The sequence below is a fragment of the Strix aluco genome, chromosome Z (assembly GCF_031877795.1).
Source record: "Strix aluco isolate bStrAlu1 chromosome Z, bStrAlu1.hap1, whole genome shotgun sequence".
In the NCBI taxonomy this organism is placed as follows: domain Eukaryota; kingdom Metazoa; phylum Chordata; class Aves; order Strigiformes; family Strigidae; genus Strix; species Strix aluco.
The window spans coordinates 53,703,789-53,719,201 of NC_133971.1; the positions used below are offsets into that span (position 1 = coordinate 53,703,789).

General features: G+C 38.3%; 1 protein-coding gene across 7 annotated transcripts in view; it reads right to left on the minus strand.

The window, feature by feature from the left end:
- The window catches only part of FER (FER tyrosine kinase), a 209,616-nt gene that overhangs the window by 67,943 nt on the left and 126,260 nt on the right, over nt 1–15,413 (minus strand). For 5 of the 7 annotated variants that reach the window (XR_012621782.1, XM_074813537.1, XM_074813539.1 and 2 more), the window contains 3 exons: nt 9,507–9,563; nt 6,398–6,513; nt 4,851–4,945 (listed from right to left, as the gene is read on the minus strand). Coding sequence is in view for 4 of the 7 variants with exons in the window: in XM_074813537.1 (XP_074669638.1) it covers nt 4,851–4,945; nt 6,398–6,513; nt 9,507–9,563 (268 nt within the window). In the remaining 3 variants the exon portion in view is untranslated. Of the gene's footprint in view, nt 1–4,850; nt 4,946–6,397; nt 6,514–9,506; nt 9,564–15,413 lie in introns of those variants that run through there. The other 2 variants (XR_012621783.1, XR_012621784.1) reach the window with 2 other exon arrangements.

Here is a 15,413-nt window from a genome sequence, read left to right on the forward strand (position 1 = left end):
AGCAGGGAGATAGGATGGATTTTTCCACATATGCATCCCTTAAAGAGAATTTATATAATACAGATATGCATTACATTAAGATATTTCCCTCAGTTCTTGACAGGTGTGGATTCTGAAAAAGACAACCAAATCTTTCTGTACTGAAGTAATCTGTGATGGATTGACACTGGGTGGATATATACAGTGAGATCAGTATGACCAACAGCAAGTAAGTGAATAGTAAGTAAATGACAGTTCTTTTTCATTAATACATATAATTTCTCATCTACCTTTTCACTTTGGCTATGTAACTGCAACATTGTCTGCTACCATTTTTATTATTTCATTAATCCTTGCTACATCACCCATCTTGAAATTTCTTTATTAATGTGATTCCTACTTTAGGACACGTCACTTGTTATGCTAACACACACACTAAGAAAAGGGATCTACCTACAAAGGGTAATTGTCCTTGACAACTTGCTTTATTTCTGTTATCTGTTGGCAACATCTGGGTTGTTTTTGCATGCAACAATAGATGCACAGATGCTTAAATAAGCATCTGCCACCTTCTATATTATTTTATCCAGATGCATCGTTTTTAATCCCATTTACATTGGCAACAAGGAAAAAAGGTTTATCTGCAGAGACAGTTTATGACAGAATAGTAGCATCTCTCTACATGAAGTGCTAAGTTTCAAAATACATTTTTAATACCTGAATTAAGAATCTGGACTGAAATCTGAATCTGGAATGAAAAGCAGAATTAGCTGCTGTTGAGCCACACCCCAGCAGTCTCAAAAGACATAGTAAGTGTATAGCCTACAGGTATCTGGGATATAAAAACAGCAGAAAAAGTGCAAACATTAAAGGTAACTCAGAAAATACAGGAGAAATCCCACATTTTATGGAGATTTTTCTAATTTTCTCCACAGGGAAAAAACTGTCAGACACTTATTAATTACACACCTTCTCAGCCATACATTTACAGAATACAATTCAAAGCTAAAACATGCCATTTTAAGTTATTAAAATGAATGTCAACTGCTTAAACACATTTAAGACAAAACACAAAGCAGATACTGAGAAAGTATTGAGTGCAAGTCAGCAAGCCTACCACTATTCTGCGGTTTGAGGGGCAGCATTAAATACCAAATCAGAGCACTAATATTTCAGATAATCTCATCCAAACTTGCCATTACAAAACATAAAACCAGTAACATCAGAATCATTGCTTCCCTGAAATGTGCTAAGAAATGTTTCATCTTTACCCTGCCAACTTCTTCAGAGTTGGCATCCTTATAGTTTCTAGCTGATTTGGTCAGTCTCATGGTGTGATAGCCAAGGTGTAAGAGAACACAGGAAAGTGTGATAGCTTGAACACAGTACAGTGTCTATGAGGGCAGGCAACCACGGAAGCTAGCCAGAGGACTTACAGACCAGCAAATTCAAGCCAGGAGACAGAAGAATTATTGGATAGACTTGGACTGCAAAATAGGCATGAGAATCACAGAAAGGTTTGCACTAATTCCTCCTCAAATTCTAATAGTATGTTTCAACAACTTGTCCTAGGCTCTGAAAACCCTGAACCAGAATGACAAAGGTGTTAAAAGATCAGGATTTATTTTTCTTTTCAGAGATGTCTGGAGAAGCTGATAACCAAAGTGTGCCTTAAAACCCAGGACACTGCATTTAGTCTCCATTTAAATAAACTTAATCACATGTACAAACAAAATAATCTAATATCATCTAATTGAATAAAGGCAGAAAATTCCAATAGGTCAAAGATTTCATTAGTGCTTTTGTACTAAAGCCAGCAGTCAAGAATTATAAACAATCTAAGTCTTCATGAATGAAAAGGTTCTTAAAACAGCTTGCTGTATAATTTTAAAGAGAAATCCAGTGATATACAAAACAAATATAGTGTTGCATATTAAGCAGTAATGGGTTACCAAACCGTCATATTTTCCAGCTGCTGAGAAAATGAACAAAGGGGAAAAATTGCACAAAAGCTGTTATCATCCCAAAAGTTTGAAATTCTCTCCAGCCATTGCTGAATAATATGAACTCAAGATTCCAAAAATAAATCAAGAGCAACCCATAAACTGAAAAATATATTTTAGTAAAGAAAAAACTTTTATATTACCAAATATAAAACCAAACAGATATAATATATTGAACCAACCAGAGAAGGTGCCCTGCTGGATCTCCTCTTTGTGAACAAGAAGGACTGGTGGAGGATGTGGCAGTTGGAGGCCGACTAGGGCACAGCGATCATGAAATAATACAGTTCTCTATTCTTAGAGAGGCCAGGAGAGGGGGCAGCAGAACTGACATCCTGGACTTCCAAAGGGCTGACTTTGTCTTGTTTGGGCAAGTGCTTGAAAGGATCCCTTGGGAGACGGTCCTGAAGGGTATAGGGGTCCAGGAAGGCTGGGCACTCTTTAAGAAGAGTCTTAATGGCACAGGAGCAGGCAGTCCCCAGGTGCTGTAAGAGAAGCCGGCGCCAGAGAAGACCACCCTGGCTGAACAGGGAGCTTTGGCTGGAACTCAGGGAGAAAAGGAGAGTTTACAGCCTTTGGAAGAAGGGGCTAGCCACTCACAATGATTACAAAAACACTGTGAGGCTATGCAGGGCAGAAATCAGGAGGTCTAAAGCCCAGCTAGAAATTAATCTGGCTTCAGCAATCAAGGATAACAAGAAAGGTTTTTATAAGTATGTGAGCAGCAAAAGAAAGACCAGGGAGAGCCTCCATCCCCTGGTAGGCGCAGGAGGAAACATGGTTACAAGTGGTGAGGAAAAGGCTGAGGTGCTTAATGCCTTCTTTGCCTCAGTCTTTAATCACAAGAGTAGTACTGAGGGAATCCAGCCTCCTCAGCCAGAAGACAGAGACTGGAAGAACAACTCCCCCGCATTCCAGGAGGAGATAGTCAGTGACCTACTGCATCACATAGACACACACAAGTCTATGGGACTGGATGGGATACACCCGAGGGTGCTGAAGGAGCTGGCTGAGGTGCTCGCCAAGCCCCTTTCCATCATTTACCAGCAGTCCTGGCTGACCGGGGAGGTCCCGACAGATTGGAAATTGGCCAATGTGACGCCTTTCTATAAGAAGGGTTGGAAGGATAATCTGGGAAATTACAGGCCTGTCAGCTTGACTTTGGTGCCCGGCAAGCTGATGGAGCAGCTCATCCTGAGTACCATCACACAACACATGTGGGACAACCAGATGATCAGGCCCAGTCAGCATGGGTTTATGAAAGGCAGGTCCTGCTTGACAAACCTGATCTCCTTCTACAACAGGGCGACCTGCTTATTGGATGAGGGAAAGGCTGTGCATGTTGTCTACCTTGACTTTAGGAAGGCCTCTGACACCATTTCCCACAGCATTCTCCTGGCAAAACTGGCTGCTCGAGGCTTGGATGGGCACACGTTTTGCTGGATAAAAATCTGGCTGGATGGCCGGGCCCAAAGAGTTGTGGTGAACGGAGTTAAATCCAGTTGGCGGCCGGTCACGAGTGGTGTCCCCCAGGGCTTGGTTTTGGGGCCACTCCTGTTTAACATCTTTATTGATGATCTAGACGAGGGGATCGAGTGCACCCTCAGTAAGTTTGCAGACGACACCAAGTTGGGTGGGAGTGTTGATCTGCTCGAGGGTAGGGAGGCTCTGCAGAGAGACCTGGACAGGCTGGAGCGATGGGCTGAGGCCAACTGGAGGAGTTTCAATGAGGCCAAATGCCGGGTGCTGCACTCCGGCCACAACAACCCCCAGCAGCGCTACAGGCTTGGGGAGGAGTGGCTGGAGAGCTGCCAGTCAGAGAGGGACCTGGGGGTGTTGATTGACAGCCGGCTGAACATGAGCCAGCAGTGTGCCCAGGTGGCCAAGAAGGCCAATGGCATCCTGGCTTGTATCAGAAATAGCATGGCCAGCAGGGACAGGGAAGGGATCTTACCCCTGTACTCGGCACTGGTGAGGCCGCACCTCGATGACTGTGTTCAGTTTTGGGCCCCTCACTACAAAAAGGACATTGAATGACTCAAGCGTGTCCAGAGAAGGGCACCAAAGCTGGTGAAGGGTCTGGAGCACATGTCGTACGAGCTGAGGGAACTGGGGTTGTTTAGTCTGGAGAAGAGGAGGCTGAGGGGAGACCTCATCCCCCTCTACAGCTACCTGAAAGGAGGTTGCAGAGAGCTGGGGATGAGTCTCTTGAACCAAGAAAAAAGTGATAGGACAAGAGGTAATGGCCTCAAACTGCAGCAGGGAAGGTTTAGACTGGATATTAGGAAGCATTTCTTTCCAGAACAGGTTGTTAGGTGTTGGAATGGGCTGCCCAGGGAGGTGGTGGAGTCCCCATCCCTGGAGGTGTTGGGTCAACTTAGCACTGAGGGATATGGTGTAGTTGGGAACTGTCAGCATTAGGTTAATGGTTGGACTGGATGATCTTCAAGGTCTTTTCCAACCTAGATAATTTTGTGATTCTGTGAAAGATGATCCAAATCTGCGTTATTAAAATGGAAACATTACTCAGCCGTGAAGATTCTTTACATACAAGCATCTTAACATTCACTATATAACTCTATTGTTAAAGCAAGCACCATGTAATATCCTATCAGGAAGAAAGTGAAGATAGAGCTGCGATAACTTTCAGCAAATTCTGTTGTCTCAAATGGCTACAGAAAAACTCAGATTTGTGAAGCGCACTCCACTCCAAAGCTAGTAGAACCTAGTTTTTCCAAAAATTCATAACACAGGTGACTTCTGATATCAGTCATAAGAATGCAGATAAAGATAAATAGAAAACAATACATTTTACATTATGGCAACAATACCTATGAAAATATGCTGCAAAAAAAGGAAAAAAATTACCTGGAACAAGTTCCATAACAATATATATAGGTTGTCGTTGTGTGCAAACTCCTATAAGTTTTACAATATTAGGATGATCATACTGTTTGAGTATTCTGCAAAACACACAGTAAGTTTATTATATTAATAAACTTTATTGTACAAACTGATTAAATATTATAGGAAAATATCTTAAACCGTTAATGTTATTTTAATGAAACATGCCATTACTGTTATCATAGAGGAGAAAAATCAACATAATGGATCAGTCATCATTCTGTTTGAAATGGAGGGCATAACGATTCACTAATAAATCAAGAACACTATATTATTCGTATTGCAATTGCCTACATGACATTTGTCTATATAACTGAAAAATGGCCTGACAAGAACCCTTGCACTTAAGGATCATTTCAATGGTGGACCAGAAGCAGAGCTACATCAAAAAAACATGAACAGCATGCCTCTACACTTCCCTGCTGCACTTTTCAAAAGCACACTCATTCCAATTTTACTTCAAGATATTAATACCAAAAGTTTTAGAAGACTATAAGCACAGCAATTTTAATTTTGGAAATTAAACAAAGACATTTACATCTTTTTACACAAATACTTTAATAAGAACATTTGCAGCCTAAAACAATCATGCTATGATTTGTAAGTGAAATAAAGGTCAAGGAAGAATTCTACAGAGACCTTTTAACTTAAATGTTTCTTCTTTGCTGACTTAAAGCACCTCCTCTTTATTCCTTTTTTTTTGACGACCAGGAGTAGAAGTTATAAGCTGTTTAAAATTATTCAATAGATATGGTGGCTGATCTTCATTCTCTAAATGTAGATAGAATCTTTTACTTTTCCATATTAATCATACTAGTTTGGGAGTAAAAATGAAAACTATGAAGCTTCATAGAAAGAGGGAGGAAGTTAGTTTAAACAATTGTGAAATTGTCTCAATACACCCCTCTACCCTGAGGTCTCAGAACCTACCTATCTACATCAGCCTGTATTCGGAATACTTAGCATATTGTGGCATGGCTGTAACTTAAAAAATAAGTATGCAGTCACAAGCATAGAATATCTCTGCTGGAGTGAACTCATCTTACAAAGAGAAAATTACTAAATGGGGTCTATACAGTAACCTTGCCACATTTGATCAGGTCTGTTAGTCATGCATGTAAGGTAAGACTTATGACACAAATAATCACATTTAAATTAACAGCATCTTCCAGTCTTCTTATCCTAATCTTCATTGCACATCTCAGAAGAAATTCTAAATGGAAGCACTTTCAACAACAAAATTGTGTTTTATAGGCATAGGCATATTGCTTTGTCTAAGATGTAGTTTCAGCAAGTACAGATGCTACTGCATTCACACATTAAAAATGGTTATGTTTAGTTACTGGGGCAATAGCTGTAGAATGTGAAGGAGAGAAAAGAAGGAAGAAGTTTGACTACTGTTTCTTTGAGTTTTTCTGAAGGTCAGATTTTGTAAATCCATCTAGTAATAAAGGTTGAAAACAAAAAAACCCCCAACAAGTATATATTTCAATTAAATCTAGAGAACCTACCTGGCTTCTGACAGAAATTTTATTTTCAATTCCTGAGGAAGATCTTCTTTACAAGTTTTTACAGCAACAGGAGTTTTATCCTTTAATGTTCCCTTATACACCTCACCAAAATTACCCTGAAATCAGGACAAAAAAAAAAAAATCATCCTAAGAAAACAAAATTTTCACAGGTCTCCAGAAAAATAATGTAGACAACTAATGTAACTGGCACGGAACTTTGAAATGTGTTTATGAAGTCAAACAAGGTGTTCTTCCAGTACCTGCCCCTAACAATGTAGTTCTACAAACATAGTGCATCTATTATATGGACACAGCACATGAGTTCTACCTTGACCTTGCTCGAAAGAAACAAAACTACATTAATTGTGTAATTACAACTTTCACATAAAACCTCCTAGTAACCTCTAAAGTCAACAGATATGGATAGTAGTATATTATTTTCTTATTCTTACTCCTGCACTCTTACATTTTCACACTATTGTATTTTATCAATAGTTTTTAACTTGCAGTCTGCAAAACACCAAAAGATGATCTGTGAAACTTGGACAAAACACATCAAAATAACACAAACGTTCTCACATATACAAGAAAGAAAAAATGCAAAATAGGAAAAATAAAGACACTGAATATTAATTTTGATCATAAATTAAAACCACTGAAAAAAATGTACTTTAGTCTCTGCCCTGGAAAACTCACAGTGTTTTTAAAAGCTAAGCTCAGCACTGCTCTATAAAGGCAATTATGTAAGGCCTCACATTTGGACAAGACTTTAGAAAGTAGCTCATTTTATAATCAGATTTTTTAAGTCTTCAACAACATACCTCCAAGGTAAGTTGTTTATTATTTTAGCTTTCATAGAAAAAACCTGAAACAATAAAGATCATACAACAATCTCCATCAGATTTTTTACCTAAATAAAAATAAAAGAAAAATTAATTAGGACACAAATTGAAGGGAGAAGGAAATTGTGGGATATACAACAAAACACTGGTATCAATGAAAAACACCTTAGAGAAAAAAAAAGAAAACTGAAGATCTCATACCTTTAGTTAAATTTTGTATTTCGCAAAGAATAAATACAACTCAATTTTAAATCTATGTCTGATAAATTTGCACATGAATTCCACTTCTGCGTCCTGGTATCTGGGGCTACATGTGACTTCAAAAACCAGCAAAACTCTGCTAGAAATGTTTTTTTTTTCTTTCCTGAGTGATGAAGATTTCACTGTATCATGCATTTAAATATCATATTGCCAAAGGAAAAAGATGGAAAAGGGGAAAAAGAAACTCACAGATGGAAAACAGTAATGTGCTGCTAGTAACAACGGAAGAAATTTAGGCCTAAATGCAGGTTTCCAGTATTATTTATATATCTTAGGATAAGGAAGATATAGCTGGCAAGCAAGGCAAAGGATCTATGACAGCAATCTGCCCTTCTGAAATAGCACTTCTAGAGGCCAGGACACTACTTCCTATCTAAAATGGCAAGAGATGCCCAAAGGTAAGAAGCTGAGTCACTCCCAACACACTTTTCCTCCAGCCTTCTCATCAGAATTATTTAACAGTGAAAGCTGAACACACCTTAAGGACTACTTAAGTATTGAAAATGCCTTTTTTCTTTATTTAAAATATTTAATTACTATCATATATATGATTTTTAATATAACATGTTCCTTTCATATAGCTTACATTTTGTGGGGTATTATAGAATTAATACTGAGTAAATAAACAGACTGTTCACTCCTGAGGTGAAAGAAAATCTTCATCTCTTCTAAAGCTCTAAATCCTCTTATGCATTAAGTTTTTATGATTTTCCCCCTCATCTCTTCCAGGACACTCAAGAATTTATAGACCATCAGATTTCTCACTTCCATGGTGAACAGCTGTAGTTCATTTAATATTTTGTCATATGGATGCTGATGATTCTGTCATTCTTATCTTTTCCAGTTTGACTATTTCTTTTTAGAAATGGATACATAACAGATTTATACTGTGTTTGAAAAAAGTTTTTATCCTGTTCTGTACTTTTTAAAGAACATATCCTTCTATAATCACTTTTAAGCACTGCGTTGTCTTTATTGAGTGTTAAAAATGCTTTGTGTCAAAACCATGCAATGCACATGTAAAATCAGTTTACTAAATTAATGCATTTTCAGATTGCTTTGTGTTTACTCATCAAGACTAATTCATATTTATTTTTTAGCAAGACAAAGCTTTTTTAATGCCAGAAACATCTTTATTTTTCTCCATTGATACCATTCTGTTTAAGTATGTGAAGCTGTCACAGTACCTGAATTTTATGCAGACACTGGTAGATAATGCTTTTTGTCATCGTACACTGCAAATGAGATTTTATCCTGGGTAACAGAATTTTCTATCTAATTCCCCCATTTCTTCAAAAGTTTATCAATTCTTTTAGTGTCTATCAAGGTAAGAAGGTGATTATTACTTTTATTTGTCTCCTCCTCATTTAAGCCTATTTTTCAGGTTTTAGGAAACCTTTTGGAACATCATGTCCAGAGTGGCATTTGCCACTGTGTCTTTGTAGGTGCAAAGGTACTAAAAATGTAAGTGAAGAACGGGGCTTACCTGATTTTCAAGACTCCTAAGCAGAATTTTTGATATGAACTACATTGCACAATAATTAATTTCATACATACATGATTGTGAAGTTACCTAACACTCAATAAATCATACAAAAGCAACAAACATTTAATATAGATTTAGTAATTTTATCAAATTTTATATATAAATACATAAATTTTATAAATACATGAACGTAAATCTATTTATAAGGTTTTATTTATATTTTGTAACATTTTGTAAGACACACAAAGTAAAACAGCTACATCTTGCTTTGTAGAAATCGTTAGCTTAAAAGCCTTCCAAAATAGAAAAATACATATGCTAGTTTAACACTTTCATCACACATATAATTTACCAGTAAATGTGATTTACATTTATTTAAAGCACAATGCTGTCTTGTGTATTAAAGTAAAAGAATTGATATAAGAATACCACACTAATATAAAAGGCAAACAGGAAATGTATAGGCTTAATGATTAATACATACTTGTTTAAATGTTATTTAGTTCACTTTATTACTTACTTTGCCCAGTAATTCTGCCAATGTGACATCTTCATGATTGAGAACCCATTTCTTGTCCTATGGGAAGAAAAGCAAAGAAGAATTTTTTCAGTCTGTGCAAATATGTAAGATACAGTTTCTATAAGATACATTTCAGTAGAAATTGAGCTAATGAAGCATTATAGTCAGACTGCTCAATCAAAAGCATGACATTAAGTTTTAAATCTATGACTTAAAAGTTATAAAATGACATGAAGTTATAAAACAGAGTTTAGAAAACTTGGTACACAATAAAATATTGACATATGCCATACACAAAATTTCTATCAGAAGATTAAGCTTACAACATAACAGTATGTATGTAGATAGAGCACTGTGCAAATTTTCACACAAGCTCTGGAAATGATATCTAGCACCCTGTTTTTAACAATTACCTGAGTCAAAATCAGATAACAAAAATTTCATTTTAGTATGCAAAATAACTTACTAGTAGATCAAAAAGAACATTTTTCTCCTCAGTGTACATGAAAAAGAACTGACTTTTCTACTTAGTGACTATTAACAAGAAACATATTTGCATCTCTTAGATCTTCTGTGGTAGTTTGAAATATTACAGGCAACTATTTGAGAAGACAACATAACAAATGGCAGTTAAAGTCTCTGTTCATGATCAGCCCTGCAGATGCTCTCCAACAGCCTAAAGACATATAAAAACCAATTATAAACATATTGCTACTTAGCTAAAATGCTAGAGTAGGGTATTTTAAGTCTAACCTGTATTTACTTTTTTTCTATTTTATTTCTCTGTTAGCACATCATCACAAACAAAACACTATTACTGCTTCTCATGTAAGTGGCAAGGTCCTAAGCATTCTTCATTACTAATGAAAAAGGCAAATATCGAAACAAGCGTATACCAACTCATTAAATAATTTCTCATTAAAGCTCACAGAAAACCAAGCCAAACACGCTGGCTTTGAAGTACACCTAATATATCAGATGACCAGGTTTTCAGGACCATGAGGGATCTGCAGCGATCCTGATGGGAAGACTGTCGTACATCAAAGTGTTAGTGATCCACACAACAGCTAACTGGAGTGAGTGAGCCCAGGCCTGTGCTATGCTGCACAACATCCGTGGCCACAGGGTGAAGAGCCACCACATTGCAATAGAGCCCACAGGCAGCTCTGACTGGGTACCAGCAATTATGCCACCTGTGTGGCCTTGCCTTTATCTATAAGTGCTCCCAGAAGTTCTTATGTGGACATCCTTTCTGTTTGCCAGTGGAAATAACGAACAGAGTTGTTTCCTTGTAAGAAAATCCTGTTACAGCTCGAATGACCAAAATAAAAGAATCTGCTACAGGCAGAGACTGCCCAGCACGCTCTATTAGATCAGTGGCCCATTCAATGTTACACACCACCCGAGGCTCCCACTGTCTAAAGGTATGCAAGATTGTCTACTCCATTCTCTCTTTACAATGCTAGCTCTAATAGATACTATTTTAAATGATACCTTAAGACTCTGAGGGCCTTTCTTACTGGGATCATAACAGCACCTCCTGGTGAAAAACTGGATCTTTCCAATGTGTATAAATACCTGATGGCAGGAAATGAAAAAGCAACCAGACTCTTCTCAGTGGTGCTCAGTGACAGGACAAAAGGCAATGGGCACAAATCAGAAAACAGGAAATTTGTTTTGAACTCGAGGAAACACATTTTTTAGTGTGAGTGTAGTTAAATGCCAGTACAGGTTCCCCAGAAAGATTTCAGAGTCTTCATCTGTGGAGACATTCAAAACCCAACTGGACACAGCTCTGAGAAACCCACAGTAGCTGAACCTGCCTGAGTAGGGTGGTTAGACTAAGAATCTCAAGAATACAGTTCCAACCTAAATGAGCCTGTGACTCCAAGACAGAGAAACACCATCTGTTTGTAAATAGAACATAGAATCACAGAATGGTTAGGGTTAGAAGGGACCTTTAAAGATCATCTACTCCAACCCGCCTGCAACAAGCAGGGACATCTCCAAATAGATCAGTTTGCTCAAAGCCCCAACTAATTTGACCTTCAACACTTCCAATGATGGGGCATTCACAACTTCTTTGGGCAAACTGTCCCAGCGTATCTAATCTAAACCTACCCTAATTCAGTTTAAAACCATTTTCTCTTGTCCTGTCACTACAGGCCCTGGCAAAAAGCTTCTCTCCATCTTTCTTGTAATTACTCTTTAAATACTGAAAAGCTGCAATAAGATCTCCCCAGAGACTTCTCTTCTCCAGGCTGAACAACCCCAACTCTCTCACCCTCTCTTCATAGCAGAGGTGTTCCACCCCTTCGATCAATTTCATAGCCCTCTTCTGGACCTGTTCTAATAGGTCCATGACTTTCTTGTACTGGGGACCCCAGAGCTGAAGACAGTACTCCAGGTGGGGTCTCACAAAAGCAGAGTAGAGTGGCAGAATCACTTCCCTCACCCTGCTGGCCCCGCTTCTCTTGATGCAGCCTGGGATACAGTTGGCTTTCTTGGCTGCAAACACACGTTGCTGGCTCACATTCAATTTTTCATACAACAGGATCCCCAAGTCTTCTCTGCAGGGCTGCTCTCAATACATTCATCCCTCAGTCTGTCTTGATACCGGGCACTGCCACAATGCAGGTGCAGGACCTTGCACTTGGCTTTGTTGACCTTCATGAGGTTTACATGGGCCTTCTCCTCAAATTTCTCAAGCTCCCTCTAGATGGCATCCCTTCCCTCTAGTGTATCAAATGCACTACCACAGCTTGGTGTCATCTGCAAACTTGCTGAGGGTGCACTCAATCCCACTGTCTATGTTATTAATAATTATATTGAACACTACCATTCCCAATATGGACACCTGAGGGACACCACTTCCTACTGATCTCAATTTGGACATTGACCTCTTGACTGTTACTCTTTTGATGCAGTTATCCAGCCTATTCCTTATCCACCCAAATAGTCCATTCATCAAACCCATCTCTCTCCAATTCAGCAACAAGGATGTTGTGTGGGGACTTTGCTCTCTAGTTATAGGAGCAACCCGCCTGTAATATGCAAGGTCAAGCTATGTTATCTGCCGAGAACCAGGTATTAAATTAAAAAAATTTCTGCCGAAGACTGAAGAGCTAACAGAAGGCATTGCAACAGTCATCAATGCCTTTAACAGATTTTCAAATTTAAAGGAAAATTTAGAGTATACAATTATTATTTGTTTAGTTGTTAGTGAGACAGAAATCCAAAAGGAGAAATTTTGACTCCCTGGGTAAGGAAGCCATTTTAAAAATTGTATCTATCTATGTATCACCTGCAATGGCTAAATTCTAGGTCACTAGTACAGAACAACGAGTACAACCTGAGTACAAAGCTTCCTTATAGGGGCCTTCCAGTTCTTAAAGAGGGCCTACAGGAAAGATGGGGAGGGACTCTTTATCAGGGAGTGTAGTGATAGGACGAGGGGGTACTGATTTTAAACTGAGGGAGGGTAGATTTAGATTAGATATAAGGAAGAAATTCTTTACTATGAGGTTGGTCAGACACTGGAACAGGTTGCCCAGAGAAGCTGTGGATGCCCCCTCCCTAGAAGTGTTCAAGGCCAGGCTGGATGGGGCTTTGAGCCACCTGGTCTAGTGGAAGGTGTCTCTGCCCATGGTTTCTCTGCCCATCTTTAAGGTTTCTTCCAACCCAAACCATTCTATGATTCTATGGCTGACCTTTTTGTAACATAAAGCTTGACATCATCTTAAAAGAAGGTGAAATATATATATACATATATATATAAACTGTGAAGATTCTCCTTCCCCTTCAGATGGGGGCTAAATCTTTAACAAAACGTTCCCCAAAGGCAGCAGTGTGAATCAGCACTATTTCATTTGACCTACAAAACCAGTAGTCTGCTGTTAAGTCCTAACAAAGGTGGAGGCTAGTACTGACTTATGTCTCTCTGGTTTTGTAAGGAAAAAACCATTCAGCAGGTAATCCAGAGATGTTCTGGGTAACTGAAAGAATGAAAAGAGTACAGAACAATGGGGCTGCACAGTGGACCTTGCTGGAAAGGTAGCTACTGATTACTGTCCTCCACATTTTTTCACTGACATGAATTCAGGAGAGGAAAAAAAAAGGAGGGGGGATCATTGCTATTGCAATTTCTATGCTTTTTTGTTATGTATAATGTCACAAAATCACACAGTCCATTGCTTCTATAAACTGTGCTCAGTGCGTATTCTAGAGACTCTCTGAATGCCTCTTCACCCAACAAAACTCCAGTCAGCCCCATCACATGAATTCCTGTACCACACCACCATGCTGTGTGATGGGATCCATGCCTTGCCATTCTTCTTCCCTGGGTGGGGCAGTGGAAGACTTTTGAGGAAATTCTCAATAACCATCAATTGATTTTTCTCCTACGGACAAGATTCTTAATTACAACTATTGCCTCACTGATCAGACATCGTAAGTAGCATATTTCCTTCATCTCCTCCTTTAGATTTTGCTAAAAAAAACAATATAAATGTTCTATTCACTGAAGATTTTCTATATATTTTTTGCTGATTGGATGCCACATTCGGAAGCTGTTACACTACAGATAGCAAGTGCCATCAAACTGATCACTTTCCTTCACCAGTAAAACTCAAGTTTAAGAAAACAATTTGCAAAGAAAGCTATAAAGAAAAATCCACAAAAAATGACATCTTGGATGTTTTTAACATTGAAATAAGTACTGTAAAAGCCAGAAAGTTATAGAATTAAAATTTAATTCATTTTTTACTGTGTAATTCCAAGGATTCAGTACTTCAGTGAATGACTTGATAATACTGACAACATGGCATTTCAAAGGCTTGTTTATTAAGAAAAAATCTGATGCATAATCCTTTAGAGGACTAATTAAAGAAAATGGCACTGTAATCTGGAATCAAATAATCTGTTGAAGGATTTGTTATCACTGTATCAGTACATTAATCACTATCTGTACTCTTCTATGAAAACTTTCAGTCATTTATTATACCAGTGTAACCCATTCATTACATTATCATGGTTCTGCCAGATTTTCCACAATCAAAGGATTAGTCAAAGTTTGATAGGCTTTGTTACTGAAGTTCTTGGTTTTGGTTTAGAAAAGAAATCTTTATTGATGAGCACATGCAAATTATGCTATCCTAGTATTAGTTTCATAAGGTATCAATAAGTGAATACTCATCTCAGTGTACGTAAATTGAGAATTTGCTGCTTGAGAGCTGCCTATGAATGGAAATCTTTAATTTGTAGGTATACAAACTACACCTTAAATTGAGGAGACTTGTCGTATGTGTCACTCCTGTGGCTAAGTGGCTGAGCCAGCAGGCTGAAAAGGAGCAGGTGCTGTTTCAACGATCCTTTCTGCTTCTAGCTGGAATCTCTTCAGAACTGTTTGTTTACTACCTGCACAGACCTCAAAAGCAGAGAGCTAAATAAAATGATCCAAGACTTGGCATATTGCACTCTTTTTGATCGCACTTCTCATCATTCATTTAGGTTTTTAACTTGTGTATTTAACACTTTTAACACTCTGCAGAGATATAACACTATGCAGAGATATATAAGCCTATGCAGAGAGAAGTGCCTAAGCCCTAGCACTAGCTAAGCCTGTAATTTTCTCCTAAGATTATAATTTCCTCCTAAAGTACATGACTCCTCATGCACTGAGAAAAGAGGCTGGAAACCTAACTCAGGGCTTTGCATTCTGTGACGGTAGTGAAGCACTTCCCACTATGGTCCCTAAGTCCACCTGTGAATTCAACTCTGAAGCTGCAGATGATCCCTCTAGCCCACAGCACTAGTCAAGTTGGTTGAAAGAAGCATTTCAAGTAGAAATATTAAGTTAAAAAAGGCTGGAGCTTCACATGCATTTCAGTTTTATCTAGTGTCTTAAGG